Below are 15,614 nucleotides of genomic sequence, written 5' to 3'. Positions count from 1 at the left end.
TTAAGAGCTGCCCCTGAAATTTTGCTGAATAAAGTCATTAAATATCATGTACTCAAAACTGGCAAGGGAAAAATGAAATGGGAACCTTTAGTCTCATTTATTAATGACTATACACAACCCTTTGAAGCCTTTCCTTTTCGTAAGTTAAATGGTTGCTCTATGAATAAGCTTCGTTCTGTCAGACTTTGAGAGCAGCCTGAAATGAAAATGTGCTCTTGCAAAATATGTTGATCACATATTAAAAAAAAAAAAAAAAAAAGCTGGAGAAGAAAAGATTTTGTGAAAAAATTCAGAATTAGGATTCAAAAATGCCATGTTTCAGTCCTCTGTGAGAATTGGTATGTTACACTCCCTATCCTTCCATCTGGCATGGGCTTCCAAACCAAACCATCCTTACCTGGGGAGATGCACTGTCATCTCTCCAAAGGAAAGGGACTCTCCAAGGAGGATCAGGGAAAAATACACAGAGATACAGGGAAATATGAGATAATGCTATAGCACTTCCAAAACAAAGGTTTTGCTTTTCAAGATATTTTATATTCTACATTGTTTTGCTTCTGAAAATTTGAAGTGCTTTGTGGTAAATTTTGCTATCCTCCCCACCCTATTTGTCTTCATTCCTTTGTAATGAAACAACCACAATTTCTAACTAGGTCGGCCTGGAACTGCTGGGGGATAAAGCACACAAAACAATGCCCTGCCTATGCATCTACCTTGCTGCTTCTTTCCCTCTTTATGCCAAAGCTGATGCACCCACACATGCACGTACACATGCAGAAACACCTCAAAGTTCCCTGCTACTATTCTTTATGGCAGTGAATTTCCAAGCTTCTCCTTCTCCTTTAATCCTGTGCAGCAGCAAGAGGCACCTGTGGAGAGCAGGATTGTGGGCCTGTGCCTCAGCAGGCACAGAGAAGCTGTGGGTAATGTTCAGCATTTATTTCTGTACAGAATACCCCTGCCCAGCTGCAGGCACTTTATTCCACACCGACACAGATGGATGACTGTGCCACAGTGCTTTCCTTTAGCAGTGCAATATAAATACCTGCAGGGCATGGATCTAATTGCCTTTGTTGTTGCTGATGAAGATAACTGCACCGTGCATACACTTTCCTTGCCAGCTCCTTTGCTTCCACTGTAACTCATTTGTGATGCCACAAATTATCACAGGCTTGAGCCAGGTTTCCAGTGAAGCTCAGTGGGGTACAGCTGGTCCAAATGATGCTGTTTGTCTTTGTGCTCGTGTCTGCAGGAAGGTAGAACGGGGAAATGCTGTGTAGTGACTGGGACAGAGTGTGCTGGAAGGCTGAGGAAACCTTATGGCAGCTTGCTGCTGCTGTGTTCTAGCCTGGATTTTGGCTTGCACAGGGAAAACTATTCTTTTGAGTGCTAGGCAGAATGTTTTTGACAGCAGACAGGGCCCTTCAAGAGCAGAAAGGCAAAACCTTCTATAAATATGGAAGTTATTCTCTTTTTTCTTTTCCCGTTTCCCCCTCCCAGGGGACTGAGGTTACTCCTGGTTATTGTGCGACAAATCCACAGCTCAGTGCTGCGAGCAGCAGCTGGGGGGCAAGGATCATTGCCTGTATCCATTGAAGGGCTGGGCTGTGCACCAGGTACCAAAAAGAGGTGGTAGAAGACAAACCCTTGCTCCAAAGCAGTGCCAGCCTCGCTCAAGCTGAGGTGGGGATACAATGCCAGCACCCCAGCAGGCTAAAAAGATCCTTGAAAAGAAACAAACCTTTGCTTGGCATTCTCTGGAGTTCATCCCAGCAATGTATTAGTGAGCCAGGCTGCTCAGCAGCGTCGCCATCCAGCCCCAAATAACCCAAGCTCAGAGCTTGCAGGGACAGCTGTGTCCTTGCCTTCCTTCTCTGGGACTCATCTAGCCCTTGTGGTACAGAAAACCTCACCCTGAACTCCCCATCCAGCCAAAAAAAGGGGGAATCTTCCCACTCAGTGTTCCTTGAGTCAGGGACTCATAACTGTGCAAAACCACTGAATTCCTACAGAACTCCTGGCTTTTGTACTCCGTCAGAAGTTGGCTTTTCAGCTGGGGTAGGTTCTGAGCAGCGGTGAGGCCATTTCCCCCGAGCTCTGCAGGTGGAGGAGCCCCAGGGCAGGCGCAGAGCCCCAGCAGGTGCTGGCCCTGTGCCGGCCGCTCTGGCAGATGTCGGCCGGGGATCGCCGGGGTCACCGACACAAGTGTTTTACTCCTTTCATTAGCACAGTGCCTAGAAAAAGAGAGAAAAGCAGACGTTATGCCCCTCTGAAAGAGAAATTAACTCTGCTTTGAAGTGAGTTGCAAAACAAGAGAAAAAAGACCCACGGAAGAAATGCTGCAGCTCTGAGTGAGGCTGTGCCACGCTGCTGTCCCCGCATGGCTGAGACAACTTTGAGCATTGTCATCTCTCGCCCCAGGGCTGTTTGTGGCACAGTAAATGGAGCTGTTCAGTTTAATTGCAAGACGAGCAGTGATTGTATTTTTGTAACCTATTAGACTGCGCTGCCTCTTGGTCTGGGATTGCACTTGGAATTACAGTCTGGAATATGAGTGAGTGCCTCATTTCTGCTCCCCCCTCATCTTGATTAAATAATGATTTGAAACAAAAAAAAAAAGAATCCAATAAATACATATCCTGGGTTCCCTTGAGGGCAGGAGTATGTTCCCTGCTGAAAGCTGGATGAAACAAAGTTCACTGAGATTATTTGATTACTTATTAGGGGTTGTGTGTGGGGGGAAATCCAAATGTTCACATAGAGAGAATTAGATTTGTGAAAGAGCAGGCTCTTTTAAGCCACCCTAGAAAAGTAAAAAGCCATTAGACTTCAGACTCACACAGAATGGTGTGATTCAATTGAGCTGCGTGCAGTGTTTTTAGATGTGGTACTCTGTTTCCATCCTGGGTGACTGGCAAGACTTTCAGAAACAGTAAATTGGGACCACGAGCAAAGCCAAGATCATCCAGTGGGCAATATGGGGAATTGGTCTGAGCAGGCAGGCAAGCTGAGCACCCTGGGACTTGTTCTGGCTCTTGCTGCAGGGCAGAACCTCCCCTAGAGCCTGCAGGAAGCCACTGGTTACAGCCTGCTGCCCCAGGGTGGTGGGGCTGAGAAGCTGCTGTGTCCCCCTGGCACCTCCCCTGCCCCATGCAGACCCTCCAGCCCTCACCCAGACTGTCAGCTTCATATTTCACTGATATCCACATTGCCTCTTCCCAGAGTCTTGTTGCCACAGATGTTGAACTACAGAGGAGCTTGTTGATCCTCCCGGTCATTTGACAGATTTTGTGATGTGCTGACAACAGTTGCTGCTTTGAAGGTAGATGTCAGCCAAGGCAGAGCAGAAACAAGGATGTCAGGTCCCAGAGTCAGTCTGTAAAGCTGGTTTAGAAATGCCAAGAAACTGCTGTATTTCTTGGCAGCAGTAATAGCCTTTCAGTTTAAACTGGGAAGGAACAGAAGGAAGGTATTTCTGTGTGTGATGCCTGGGTCAGTGTCCCTTGGAGCAGCCCTGTGCCCACTCCAGGCTCATCCTACCCCTGCAGCCAGGGAGTACCTCACATGCTGTTTTTATGCCTGTAAGTGAAAGGTGATAAAAAGCTGCTTGTCTCTGGGTTAGGATTCAGCTTAAATGCAAACAAAACCCCATCTTTTAAGAAAAATACTTGGTAACATATTTGAAAGCGCAATCCTGTATCTTCTGGAATGTGGCTGGGGAGAGTGCAGTGGTCCATAGCACAGAGGTCAGATCTCTTGGGGCTCTGGATGTGGCATCAGGGTTTCAGAAAGAGCTGGTGAAAAGCAGAGCTGGCTATTTGGCTCCCTTAGGCTCCTGTGACATTCCAGTTTCTGCTGGAGTAAGCAAGGACTGGTAGAGAATTGCTAGAGCTGAGAAGAAGCAAGGAGCAGTTCCAGATGCTGAAATGAGGACTTGCAATGTGTGTCTCCACTCATTCCTATCTGGGAGCATTTGGGAGACATTTCTGCTCTGTCCAGGGCTTCTGCATTGAAGGTGCAAGTTGGCTAATGAAGAAGGATCACTTCATTTCCCGTGTTTGCTGCTGGGGCTTCTGATTTCTCTGAGCTGGGACTGAGCATCAATTAGAAGTTAGTGTGGGGTGGAGATGGGGAACTCCATTATGGATTTGCTGGGATGAACCAATCCCTTATCCAGAAGCAGTAATGCTTCTCTCCCTGGCAACACAGAAAGTACCTGGAGATCCTCCAGCTCCAGGTGTTTGCAGAGCAGCAGAGTGTTGTGGGCAGCCATCCTTGTGCAGACTGTGCTGAGAGCTGCTGTGGGTGTTGGGAGCTCTGCTCCGGTTTCAGTCACTGCTGGTTCAGCACCTGTGTCCGAGTCAGCTGTCCCTGTCCCAGTTAGCACCTTGAACTGGGTCGGGAGCAGCTCTCCCTGAGGGCACAGATTGAATGCCACAGGCAGGAGCGTGGATATGGATGCACCATCTGATAGGATGAAGGAGATCCATATGAAACATGACACAGGCTGAGTCTGCAGCCCCTCTGAGGATGAAAAAGTCATCCAGTCCAGAGCTAAACTTTCCAAAGGGACTGGCCCTGTGCCTGCTGTGTGACAGCTGATCCAGGTCTCCTCTGCTGCCTGAGATTGCACCAACATTGCAATGTGGTTTTTTGGCTCAGAAGGCCCCAGATTGGCGAGGGCATGGCCCAGGTCCCTGGTGTGGAGAGCATGGCATAGATGGGGGCATTGTGTGCCCCAGAGTGTGGCATGAGGGCATGTGCACGTGTTTGAGGGAGCACGGCTTGCTGGGAACATGTTTGGAAGATTGTCCTGAGTTGGGGGGAGCCAAAGCTGTGTGTCCACACTCTAAGAACCCTGCACCAAACCTCACAGGTGGGTTTGAGGAGAGTGGAGGCTCCAAGTGAAAGAGGAGGAGGCCACATGAGAGTGCAGACTTGTGCATTGGGCCCTAATTCTCACCCCATTGCAAGGGCAGATGTTAGCACTAACACAGCCTCGCTCCCAGTGCTGCCACATTCTTGAGCTGGCTCAGGTAAATGCCAGTGCAGTTAAAACTGAGCTATAAAATACTGAAATGATGTAAATCCCCTTGGTGGTGCTCAGGGTCCCAGAGAACAGCCCTGCCCAAGTCAGTCTGTGTGAGTGTGGGGTCCTTGCTTGCCTTGTTGTGCTCAGCAGCCCAGCCCAGGTGTGGCTGGACCCCCTTGCAGAGGCTGGCAGGAGCAGGGCTGCTGTCCCCTTCCCCACAGGTCTCTGAGGGGATGCTTTTCCTCCTCCATTCTTTTGCTTCTTCCCTCCCTGAGTTCCCTTTGTCATTTCCATACAACTCAGGGGGATTCAGTGCAAGCTGCAGCTTTCAGCACAAGCCATCAGCCTCCAGGAATGGGCTGGACAGACTAATTTAAAGCAGAAGGAAACAAAAATGAATAATAAGGGAGACAGCCGAGCAGACAAAAAGCAGTCATGACATTTGCATAGAGGAGGCAGCAAACAGTTGGCAGTGTGGATTGAAGAGAGGGTTTATGTTTTTTTCATGTAATTTGAGACTCTAATGATGGACTTATGTTGCCCGCTCTTCCTTTTTTCTTACACCTTACCTACTAAAGGAGGAGTTCTTGATGGGTAAGTGGATGCTATCCGCAAGACACCAGGGAATTTATTAGAGGTCACTTGAGCGCATTAGCTATATCTTCTTCAGGGGGTAAAAAGCACACAAAGAAATATCTGTATACCTTTTATTTCCAAAGGGATTTTTCTTTTTCCCCTCACCCTCTTTTTTCTTTTTATTTTTTCTTTTATTTCTTTTTTTTTTTTTTAAATTTGCAAGTGATAAGCTTGTTTATTTGCCAGTTTTTGCTTTGTACAGAAGCCCTTAATTTGATTTGATTTGGTTTTTCGTTGCTTATTTTGGTGACATTGGTTCAGCCACTTTATTAAGGAAGCTCAAAAAAATTCACTCATCTAAATTTTTGTTTCATTTTTGTTTTCTTTGCAAGGATTATGTAGGTTTTTATATGTATATACCCCCTTTATTTTCCTCCCCCCTTTAAGGTTAAATAAGGGCTTTGTCCTCTGTTACATTTTTTTATTTAGTTAGTTATTTTAATTATTTTGTTGCCCACTTACTTTGTTGAACTCTTTTGTTTAACATGAACCGCATGCTGATACTCTTTGCATGATCTCTAAATCTTCCCGTTATTATAGCAGGGGGAAAATAAGTTTCTTCTTACTGTGGATTTCTTTTAGGGATATGTGCTTTTGTTTTCTTCTCTTTTCTTCTTTTTTTCTTTCTTTCTTACTTTATTTTCTTTCCTTTCCTTTTGTTTCAGTGCATCATGATGGTAAAATTTCTGGGTTTATTTGAAAAAAATAAAGCAAAGTAAAACCAAAAACAACCCCCCAAAAACCATTCAAACAATGCCAAATGGCTTTTTTGCTTTCAGATCTCTCAGTCAGGGTCTTCTGCTGACCTCTTTACCAAAACAGACAGCCCGCCTGGCAACCTAGCCAGCCAGAATGGAGAGTATCATGAATATGACTCAGGAAACGATACTTCCTCCCCTCCCTCCACTCAAACGAGCTCATCCAGGTCAAAGGACAGCCAGGAGAAAAGAAGTCTAGTCCATGATGGCTTTGGCCATGCCTTCTCGTCCGGGAAGCCCAAACTGGCCAACAGCGATAACAGCTCTGATTCAGGAAATTCCTTCACCAGTTGCTTTTCCCAGACCAAGGGAACAGCTTTGGAAAATCTGTCTCCAGATGCCCAGGGACAAGACCGAAGGTCAGTGATTACCAGTAGCTGCTGCAGGCAGCCCAATACCTGGTACGTTGTTGCTCTGTGTCTCCTGCCCGCTCGCCAATTGCCATGGTGAGCTGGCAGGGAGCTTTCTGTGCTCTGGAGGCAGGCAGGTACCAACCAGACCCACAGTCTTGCCAGTCTGGAGTCCAGAACTCAGCAAGGGCCAGTACTGTAGCTTGAGGAGGAAGATAAAACCCAGCCATCACATCCCTGGACATTGCTTGTGTCAGTGCTTTGGCACTGCTGTGGCTCAGGCAGGGTTTGGGCCTGGGTCAGGCCGTGGTCACAGCACATCCCTGCTCACCTGGGCATGGCATGTCAAAAAAAAGTCTCTGGCCCTTCTGGGCACAATCTGAAAAGAGCATCTTGGGGTTGCCATGCTAATTCTCCCTCTCTGCCTACTGTGGGGAAGGGAAGCGGGGCTTGTTTCCACTACTATCATTATGGGCTGTTCTTTCACCTGTCCAATGAACCAAATCCAGCATGCCCCTTCCTCTTCCCAGCTCATCCAGCACAGCTCCAGGGTGACAAGATAGCATCTCCTGCCAGTGGGGAGCACAGGGAGGGGCAAGGACTTGGCTGGCTGCAGGATAACACAGCAGCAGCTTTGTACTGGGGCCACAGGACATCCAACCACCACCCAGTGCCACAGGTCATCTTCAGGAGAGGGGAGTAGCTGCCAGCCTCCGTCACTGCCTCCCATTCCTGGATTTTTGCCAGGGGATGTTGGGAATGAGGGCACTGAAGTGTGGTGGCTGGTACCCAGGGCTGTGCTCAGGCAGTGGTTGTAGGGAGCTCTTCCAGCTCAGGCCCTTGGGTCCTAAAGGCTGAAAGTTAGAGCCAGGATATGGTTTGGAGCACTGAATGTGACAGGAGGGAGCCAGGGTAACGGGTTTTAGTAAGAACAAGCCTCATTTTCAGTCAGAGGGTAAAATTTTAGGTCTGTCTGTACTTTTCACATGGTGACTCCAGTGGGGTAACTCTGCCTTCACATGGGTGGAGCTGGGATTGCAGCTGGCCCTGGCTGCTGGGAGGCTGCCTGGCTGCTGGGCTCTGACCCCAGCTCATTCCAGAGCACTTCTGGAAGAGGAGGATTCATGCAGCACTGTCCAAAGACAACAGGACATGCCTGCTCAGTGCCCACTCATGCTGCTTCACAGCCAGGCTGGAGTACAGCCCTTGCCCTGCCATGCTCTCTACTTTTGCCCTGCTCCAGCACTTTTTACTTCACTCCCTGCCCAGGACCAGCACTGGCCTGACCAGGCTCTGCCAGCCTGACACCTCTGGTGTGTTGGGCATGGGGCAGATGAGCTGCTGCTTGTGCCAAGGAGAGCTCTTCCACACCTGTTCTCCCTGGCAGAGCCTGGAGGTTGAGCTCTTGGATTCTGACACACACATATGGGGTCTTCTGCAACAGCAGCCTGGGGAGCTGAGAGGTTCTTTTCACCTCCAGTTAGGGAATGGAAGGATGGGAATATTTATTTGCTGGAGCATGCTGCTCCCCTCAGCCAGGGACCAGTCCCGGTTCAGCCACAGCTTCAAAAAGTGTCCAAATGTATGTTCACAGAGCGTGCCTACCCTCATGTCTCGGTTCCTCAGAGGAGAAGAAGCGAATCTTCCTCCCCTCGGCAGCGTCCAGCTCCCCGGCCAGGCCTGGCTCCCGCAGCGAGTCCTGCAGCAGCACGGGCCGATCCTCCCCCGGCTCCAGCCGCTCCCGCTCCTCGCACCGCAAGGCCTCGCCCAGGTCCTCCCGAAGCAGGTCCTGCTCCTCGGGAAAGAGGTAAGGCCAGCTGGAACGGCTGGCTCTGTGACCCGGGGCAGTGTCTAGTTCTTGCCAGCCAGCAGGCTCCTTGCAGGGGGAAGTGTAAGAGTTTGGGATCCACAAGGCTTGGGGTGAACTGGCCACGCAGAGCTGGGCTGAGACCCTGGAGAATGGGACATCGCTTCCTCCTCATGATTTGGAGTAGTCTGGTACAGTCAGACTCACCCTCCAGCATCTTTAACTCTTTTATGTTTCCTTCCTGTCTCCAGGTCTTCCTCACGTTCCCCCAGCTATTCCTCCAAATCCTGCAAAAAAAGTCCTGGGAGTAGAAGTTCAAGGCCTCGCCGGAGCCCCAGTTACTCCCGCTACAGCCGTAGCAGGTACAGCTGTCTACTTGTGTATCTGCTGCCCACTCATGTGGTACCTGCTGCCTCACACTTTCCCCTGCCTCCATCACTGTCATGCTGCTGTGAGTGGTGGGCAGAGCCCGAGGCTCCGGCTGGGTCTGCCCACACAGCCAGCAGCCCCTGCAGCAGGGCTGCAGCCCCTGTCAGACAAGGATCTGGTTGCAGCAGGGAAAGACACTCTACTTTAGAGTCACAGCTCTGACAAAGAGTTGTCAGACCCAGGGAAGTGCCCCTGCTGTGAGGGCAGATGCCAGATACCCTGAGGCTGGTACTCACAGCCTTGCAGAGAGAAACGAAGTCCAGGCACCTCTACTCCCTCCATACACCATAGGAAACAGTCTCACAGTTCAACCCTAGAGATGCCTTTGGCACGTTTTCCTGGTAGCACCTGTACTGCTGTGAACATTTCTTAACCTCAAAATCATACATTGCCAGGGTCGATTCTTGCAGTCTTTGACAATCCCCGTGCTGGTGAGGAGAATACTTCCTGCATGCAGGGATCAGGCAGGCCCTTGACCTGCAGCGTGTTGCTTTGCAGATGGCACTGAGCAGGGTGTATGAAATCAGCCACGCTGCACAGAAGGGCCTGTGCTGACGTGTATGGGAATTTAACAAAAGAGAAAACCATAGCAACACCGGCACTCCTTCTGGCAAGGCTTGCAGAGCCCTGCAGGGCTACCAGGCCCTCAGCTCACGTGGGACCTGCTGGCAGGGCTGTTCCTGCCAGCTCCAGCAGCACGGCCAGCAAGAGCTAAATACAGACTGCACCCACAGACACAGGTCCCTGGAAGCCATCTTCGCTTGGCAGTGCAAAGACACCGCTGGAACCCCTGGACACAATTAGTGGTGCCAGTCTCTGTCCAGCTGTGTGAGCTCTCAGAGGCGACACCATGAGAGCACTTAGAGTTGTCCCTTTTGGAGCTGAGCATCCTCTGCCCATCTGTGCCTTCGTAGGTCATTTCCTGTCCATCCCTAACCCAGCCCCAAGCCCCTGCAGTGACAGTCCCCCTGCTGTGCCCTCCGCAGGGACCGCGAGCGGGAGCACAAGTACGGCTCCAGCGAGAAGGAGTCGCAGCGGGAGCGGCAGCGGCGGCGCCGCTCCTATTCCCCCCTGAGGAAACGCCGGAGAGACTCCCCCAGCCACCTCGAAGCTCGGCGCATCACAAGGCAAGGGGATGCTGTCCCGTCCTTTGGAGACAGGCTCAGCTGGCACTTCCCGGGGGGATGAGGGCTGTCCTTGGGTCCCAGCCCTTGCCAGAGGAGGTTTCTCCAGGAGACCAGGTTCCCTGAGCCTGATGAGCAGGCCCTTCCACCCCTCCTCTAGAGCTTGGGGATTTTCAGCTGGAGGCAGAGGAAGGATGGAGAGGGTCTCAATTTACAATAGCTGAAGGGAAAAAAGAAGATGAAGTCAGAGCAGGGACTCAGGTACCAAGAGCATTCCCTCACAGGCTTTTTATTTCACCCTGCCCTGTGGTAGATGTCCCACAATGGAGAGAGTCAGCTATTGACTCGACCCTTCATGCAGAGGGCTCTTTGGGACATCATCAAGTAGAGCCCAGCAGACTGAGTGGCTGAGGTTTCCCCAGGGCTGTGGGGGTGGCTGGTTTGAATCCCAAGGCCTGTCAGCTACCTGATCTCTTTTTCCTTTTAAACAAACACAATCACATTTTTGGGAGTATTGTCCAGAGTGAATAGTGCTTTTTGGAGATTTTGGCAGGAAGTCTGTCCTTGTGCTGCTGGTAACCCGCATCTCTCTGTCCCCACAGTGCCCGCAAACGCCCCATCCCCTACTACCGCCCCAGCCCCTCCTCCTCCAGCAGCGCCGGCAGCTATTCCTCCTGGTACAGCAGCTTCAGCCGCTCCCCGAGCCGCAGCCGCAGCTACTCCAGCTACCGGACGAGCCGGAGCCGAAGCTGGAGCAGCAGCCGGAGCTCGGGCCCCAGGAGCAGCCGCAGCAGGAGCAGGAGCTATGACTCAGGAGCCAGCTCCGACAGCCTGCGTCGTTAGGGAGTGCCACTCTGGCTGACAGCGGGTGCCGGCGTCACCGCCACATTCCTGGCATTCTCCGCTTCCTTCCCACCTACCTGGCCATCGATAGCAATCATCCCCGATACTGACGTGGTGGCTTAGCCGGGTCCCCCTTCCCCGGTTCGGAGTAAGTGCCCTGGAGCGCCTGGTGCAGCCCCTCCGCCCCAGCGCAGTGTGTGGATCAGTCCCAGCTCCCCAGGCCAGGCTGGAAGAAGGGTCGGTGCTTTATAGAGGGTCTGTCACGACAGACCTGCTCCATCCTCCCCGATGCTCCCATCTCCCCATTGCTACTGCTCTCCAAAGTACTACCAGCGGGTCCAAAGGAAAGAACTCTGCTCCTTGCTCTTCTGAAAAACCAGGAACCAACAAATTAACTTCTGCTGGAGAGACAGACCTGGCTGGGGAGGAGTTTGCTGGAAAGCTTTAGTGACAGGGTGGGGGGGGAATGGCTGTCCCCACCAAGGCAAATACCAGGTCCTTTGGGTCTCTCCTCCAGAGCTGCTGCCCACTGTGCAAAGAAAATATTTATTTTTTGCCAGTCAGCCAGTCCCTGCTATAAATAGAAGGCTAGAAATCCCTCCTGATGTACTTCCTGGGGGAAAAAAAGGCTGCTTGCTCTTTCTCCTGCCCTTTCCTACCAGGTAGCAACACCTTTTGCAGGGTTGTTTTATCCCCCCAGCACTGAATTTCTTGCAAACCACCTGCTGAGGTCTGAAGCAGACCTGGGGCTGGTGGGGTACAAGGCAGAGGAGAGGTGGTGCCGTGCTGGGCTCCAAGGGCCAGGCAACACATGGGAGACAGGTGCCATGGGCTTCCCTTCTTGGAGGAAGCCTCACACAGCTTGGGTTTAGGTTCTTCTTCAGGGAGCATTGCCCTTGGAGTGTGTTGCTGGGGAGACCAGAGGGAGGTGCAGAGATATCAGTTGTGGGATATAGTCAGAACACGCAGGGTTAAAATGGTGTTGCAAGAGCCAGGGGACCCCAATTCCCCTTTCTCAAAAAATGAAGCAATTTGAGGCAGGATTCCAGGCAATCATTCCTCCCTGAGCCCCTCTGGCTGCCCTGGGGCAGGATCAGCAGCACAGTTGCAGGGCCAGTGCCAGGCTGCAGCAGGATGCACTGGTACCCCAGTTTGTTGCTGGGAGGCTGGAGCAGTGCAGGGGGACAGGAAGGGCCCCCCACTAATTGCCTGTTTTTCCAGGGAGCCACAGGCTGCCCTGGGCCCTGGGGTTTTGTCTCCCTGCCAGCCCAGCTGCCTGTGCAATTACTGTGTTTTGCCGGGTAACAAAGGCTTCTCCCAGCACAGGCTGAGCTGGTGCTGAGGAGTTTATTTCTCTTACAACACCTGGGTGCTTAGAGACGCTAATTTGGGCTTAAGACTTCCCTCCCTCCCTTTTTCCATCCCCTCCCCTTCCATCCTGCATGATTATTAACGAGTTTGGGCTTAATGAGTCAAGGAGGTGTGTGTTGTTTAAGTGTTACAGAAAAGGGCTGAGTGCAGCCACCATCTGCAGGAGGAGAGGGGCTAGAAAGGAATGCAACCACCCCCCACCCCCCATCTACAGAATTCCCTACAGCCCCCTGGCAGCTGGAAAAGGGACAAAGCAGCAAGGGGAGGAAGGCTGAGTGCCACGAGCTGCTGTGGTGGAACTGGATGATCGCCTCAGCAAGCCTATAAATCTGTTAGCTGTTGGAAAGTACAGGGCAGGCAGGGATTCCATCTGGGTGGTACAGGAGGAAGTTTTATGTCAGGGACCTCTTTCCTGGTGCTGGTCCCCCTTGTCCTGTGCCTTCAATGGCAAAAGCTCCCCTTTTTCCCAGACCCTCATCCCTCACCTTGCTTGCTGCAGGCAGTGTGAGGATGAGGGGGCTGAGGCAGAGAGCTGGGCACTGGTATGGTTGGTGGCTTAGAGGGGATGGGTCCATCTTCTGGAATGACTTTTTCTAGGATACAGAGAGAAGTGCTTCTGGTAAGGCTGAGCAAATGTTCTAGGGCTGTGGTTGAGGGATCAAAGACAGGATGCCACTGCCTTCCCTCCTGTGCTGGCCCCAGCAGCGGCCCCTTGGCCACCTTCTGCAGCGAACTCCCTCTCAAAAGGGCTGAAAACCTCATGCTTCTTCCCCAAAGAGTCTCTCCCAGTCTGATGCTGAAATGCCCCATTCTTCTGCTCCCTGGGAAGATCCAAAGGCAGTGATGGGAACCCAGACCTCCCCAGCTCTACCAGTGTTTCAGGAGCAGCCTCCTGCCCCTTGGCACCCCGTAACACACATGTGGAGCTGCAGCAAGGAAGCAGCGAGCCCAGGATCCAAAACTAGGAAAGGAAAGAAGAGGGGCTTTGTGCAACTGGTGTAAATACCAGACTCACACTGACTGGAGTCCTCGTGGCTGGGGACAGATGATGGAACCACCACAGCAGAGTTGGCAGCATCCACCCCGTGTGGGTCAGGAGATGAGCCCAAGGGTTGTGTGGGGCAGCTCCTGCACTCGTCCAGCTGATCCCTCCATCAAGGACTGCCTCTGCCTGTACAGTCCGTGGCAGCTAAACGCTCCTGGGGTTTCCCAAGCAGACTTGCATTGGAGTAAACCTCTCTAAATTATTTATTTATTTATTTAATATTATTATTATTCTATTTTTAATTGTATGTCAGAATGGACCAGTATTTATTTATTCTATTTTTTTTTTTCCCTAACGTTAAGTTATTTTGGGATCTGTTTGTTTGTTGAAATGTATCCATGCCGCTGGTCTCGTGTAAAGGTTTACAGCTCTGGCCCCTCTCAGTGAGGTGGCCGGAGGAGTGACAGTCACTCCTGCCGCCACCGTGTCCCTGTGCGCTCTCCGGCGCAGGGCGGAGAGCACGGGACGGACGAAGGGACGCAGGGCAGAGCTGCGCGTTTTCATGGTGGAATCTCGGGTTTCTCATTAGATCTGTGCAGGAATGTGATGGGTGTGACCACAGAAACGGGTCTAGGACGTGTCGGAGGTGACGGCGAGGGTCTGCTGGCCGGCCGAGCGCGGGGTGTTGGCAGTGCCACCAGCGAAGTGTCGCCTGCGCGGGCGCCGGCCGGGTGCCAGCTGGCCCCGCGCTGTTTGCCTTGGCTCCGCCGCCAGCGCTCAAGCCGAAACCCGGCTGCTCCGCGCAGCACCGCCGCTTTCCCTGGGAGGATGCCGTCGCCAGGACTCCCCTGCCGTGTTTATCCCTGCGCGCTGACCCACCCATGGGAAAACAAAAGAGATGAGACTGTGAGAAAGCGATCCCTGCGGAAGATCCTTGCAAAATCCAGCCTCTGGTGACGGATCTGATCAAGGCTGTGTGTGTATGTGTGTATGTGCACATGTGCATATACATGTGAATTTCTCTCGGTGTTATTTATTTTTTAACTTATTTAATATTTTTAGTACAAGCTTTAGTACACCCTTCCTGTTAGTGGACAGATGGGGTTTCTGTGGGTTTGTGTGAAGCTGTGAGTTTTTCTGTCTCTGTGCCTTTTGCCAGTGCTTTTTAAATTTTTTTAAAGTTGTTTCTCTCATTCACTGCTTTTATGGATTTTTGCTCTGCATCCAACATCTCAGATTGCTGCAGGTGCTCTCTGCAAAGAGCAGGTTCACCTGGAGGAAAGGCAGCTTGGTCATTTTGGTGTTGGTGAATCGCTGCTGTGCTCAGACACACAAGGGGTGTTCACGGCTGGCCACAACATCAGGATAATATTTGGGCTGGTTTTTGGGAGCCCTGTGTCACACTCAAAGGCTCTTTCCCAGCCATGATTTTGAATCATCCCACAAGCACCTCTGCTGTCTTTCCCTGGCAGAGCACAAGTCACAGCGCTCACTCCCAAATGCCTCCTTGACCCTGGAGCCATCAGCTCTCCCCATTCACTGGCCCTGCCTTGGCTCTGGGTTTGTCCCCCCAAGGGAGGCTTGTCCCACCTCTCCCAACCCCATGCTCCAGAAAATCCAACACCATTTCTGCAGGTTTGCTGGGAAGCAAAGATAAGGGATGTTTCAAAGCACTGCTCTGTTCTTTCTTCATTGGTTGCAGCACTCGGCTGAGCTTTGCTTTATGTTAACTGCAATTTTCCTCAATGTTTTTGTTGTTTTGGGGACTGAATTTGTACCAAACTTGTCTGCAACCGCCAATCACTGTTATTTTGCTATGCATTGTACATATATTGAACAGGCTGAGGGGACTTGGCCTCTATTTAATATTTATTTCTTCTATTTATTGAGCATTACTTTAAAAAAAGCTATTTTGGGTCATGCTGTTGGGTCCGTGAAGGCAGGAGCCTTTGAAGTGTTGCCAGATATGTTGGAGAGAGGAAGGAAAATTTGGCTTATTTGGACCTCACCACCAGTATTTAGAGAGGAACCTCATTGTGATGGAGATGGGCAAGGCAGGGGAAAACTCTCCATCTCCTTGAAGCAGCTTCTGTTGACAAATCATATCCCCTGGAAAGGAGTGGGGAATTCAGAGGTGACAGGCCAGCTCTAGTGGAGGAAAAACCCTGCTTCTCTTCCTGTGCCATGTGACATAGGGCTGCCATCACCAAAAATCCCTGGAGTTCTCTATCTCCCACTGCTGGTCCCCTCTTCCCTCTGGGGGACACTTGTCACCCTTT

At 51.3% G+C, this 15,614-nt stretch overlaps 1 protein-coding gene across 1 annotated transcript in view; it reads left to right on the top strand.

The window, feature by feature from the left end:
- SRRM4 (serine/arginine repetitive matrix 4) overlaps nt 1-10,979 on the top strand; it is a 41,355-nt gene extending 30,376 nt beyond the window's left edge. The window contains exons 9-13 of the mRNA XM_041488931.1: nt 6,448-6,785; nt 8,371-8,583; nt 8,835-8,945; nt 9,999-10,139; nt 10,739-10,979. Of these exons, the coding sequence (XP_041344865.1) occupies nt 6,448-6,785; nt 8,371-8,583; nt 8,835-8,945; nt 9,999-10,139; nt 10,739-10,979 (1,044 nt within the window). The remainder of the gene's footprint in view (nt 1-6,447; nt 6,786-8,370; nt 8,584-8,834; nt 8,946-9,998; nt 10,140-10,738) is intronic.
- Nucleotides 10,980-15,614: the final 4,635 nt, after the last annotated feature.

Source organism: Pyrgilauda ruficollis, unplaced genomic scaffold, assembly GCF_017590135.1.
Source record: "Pyrgilauda ruficollis isolate IOZ18807 unplaced genomic scaffold, ASM1759013v1 scaffold9, whole genome shotgun sequence".
Taxonomy (NCBI): Eukaryota; Metazoa; Chordata; class Aves; order Passeriformes; family Passeridae; genus Pyrgilauda; species Pyrgilauda ruficollis.
This window is presented reverse-complemented; position numbering and strand designations above follow the sequence as displayed.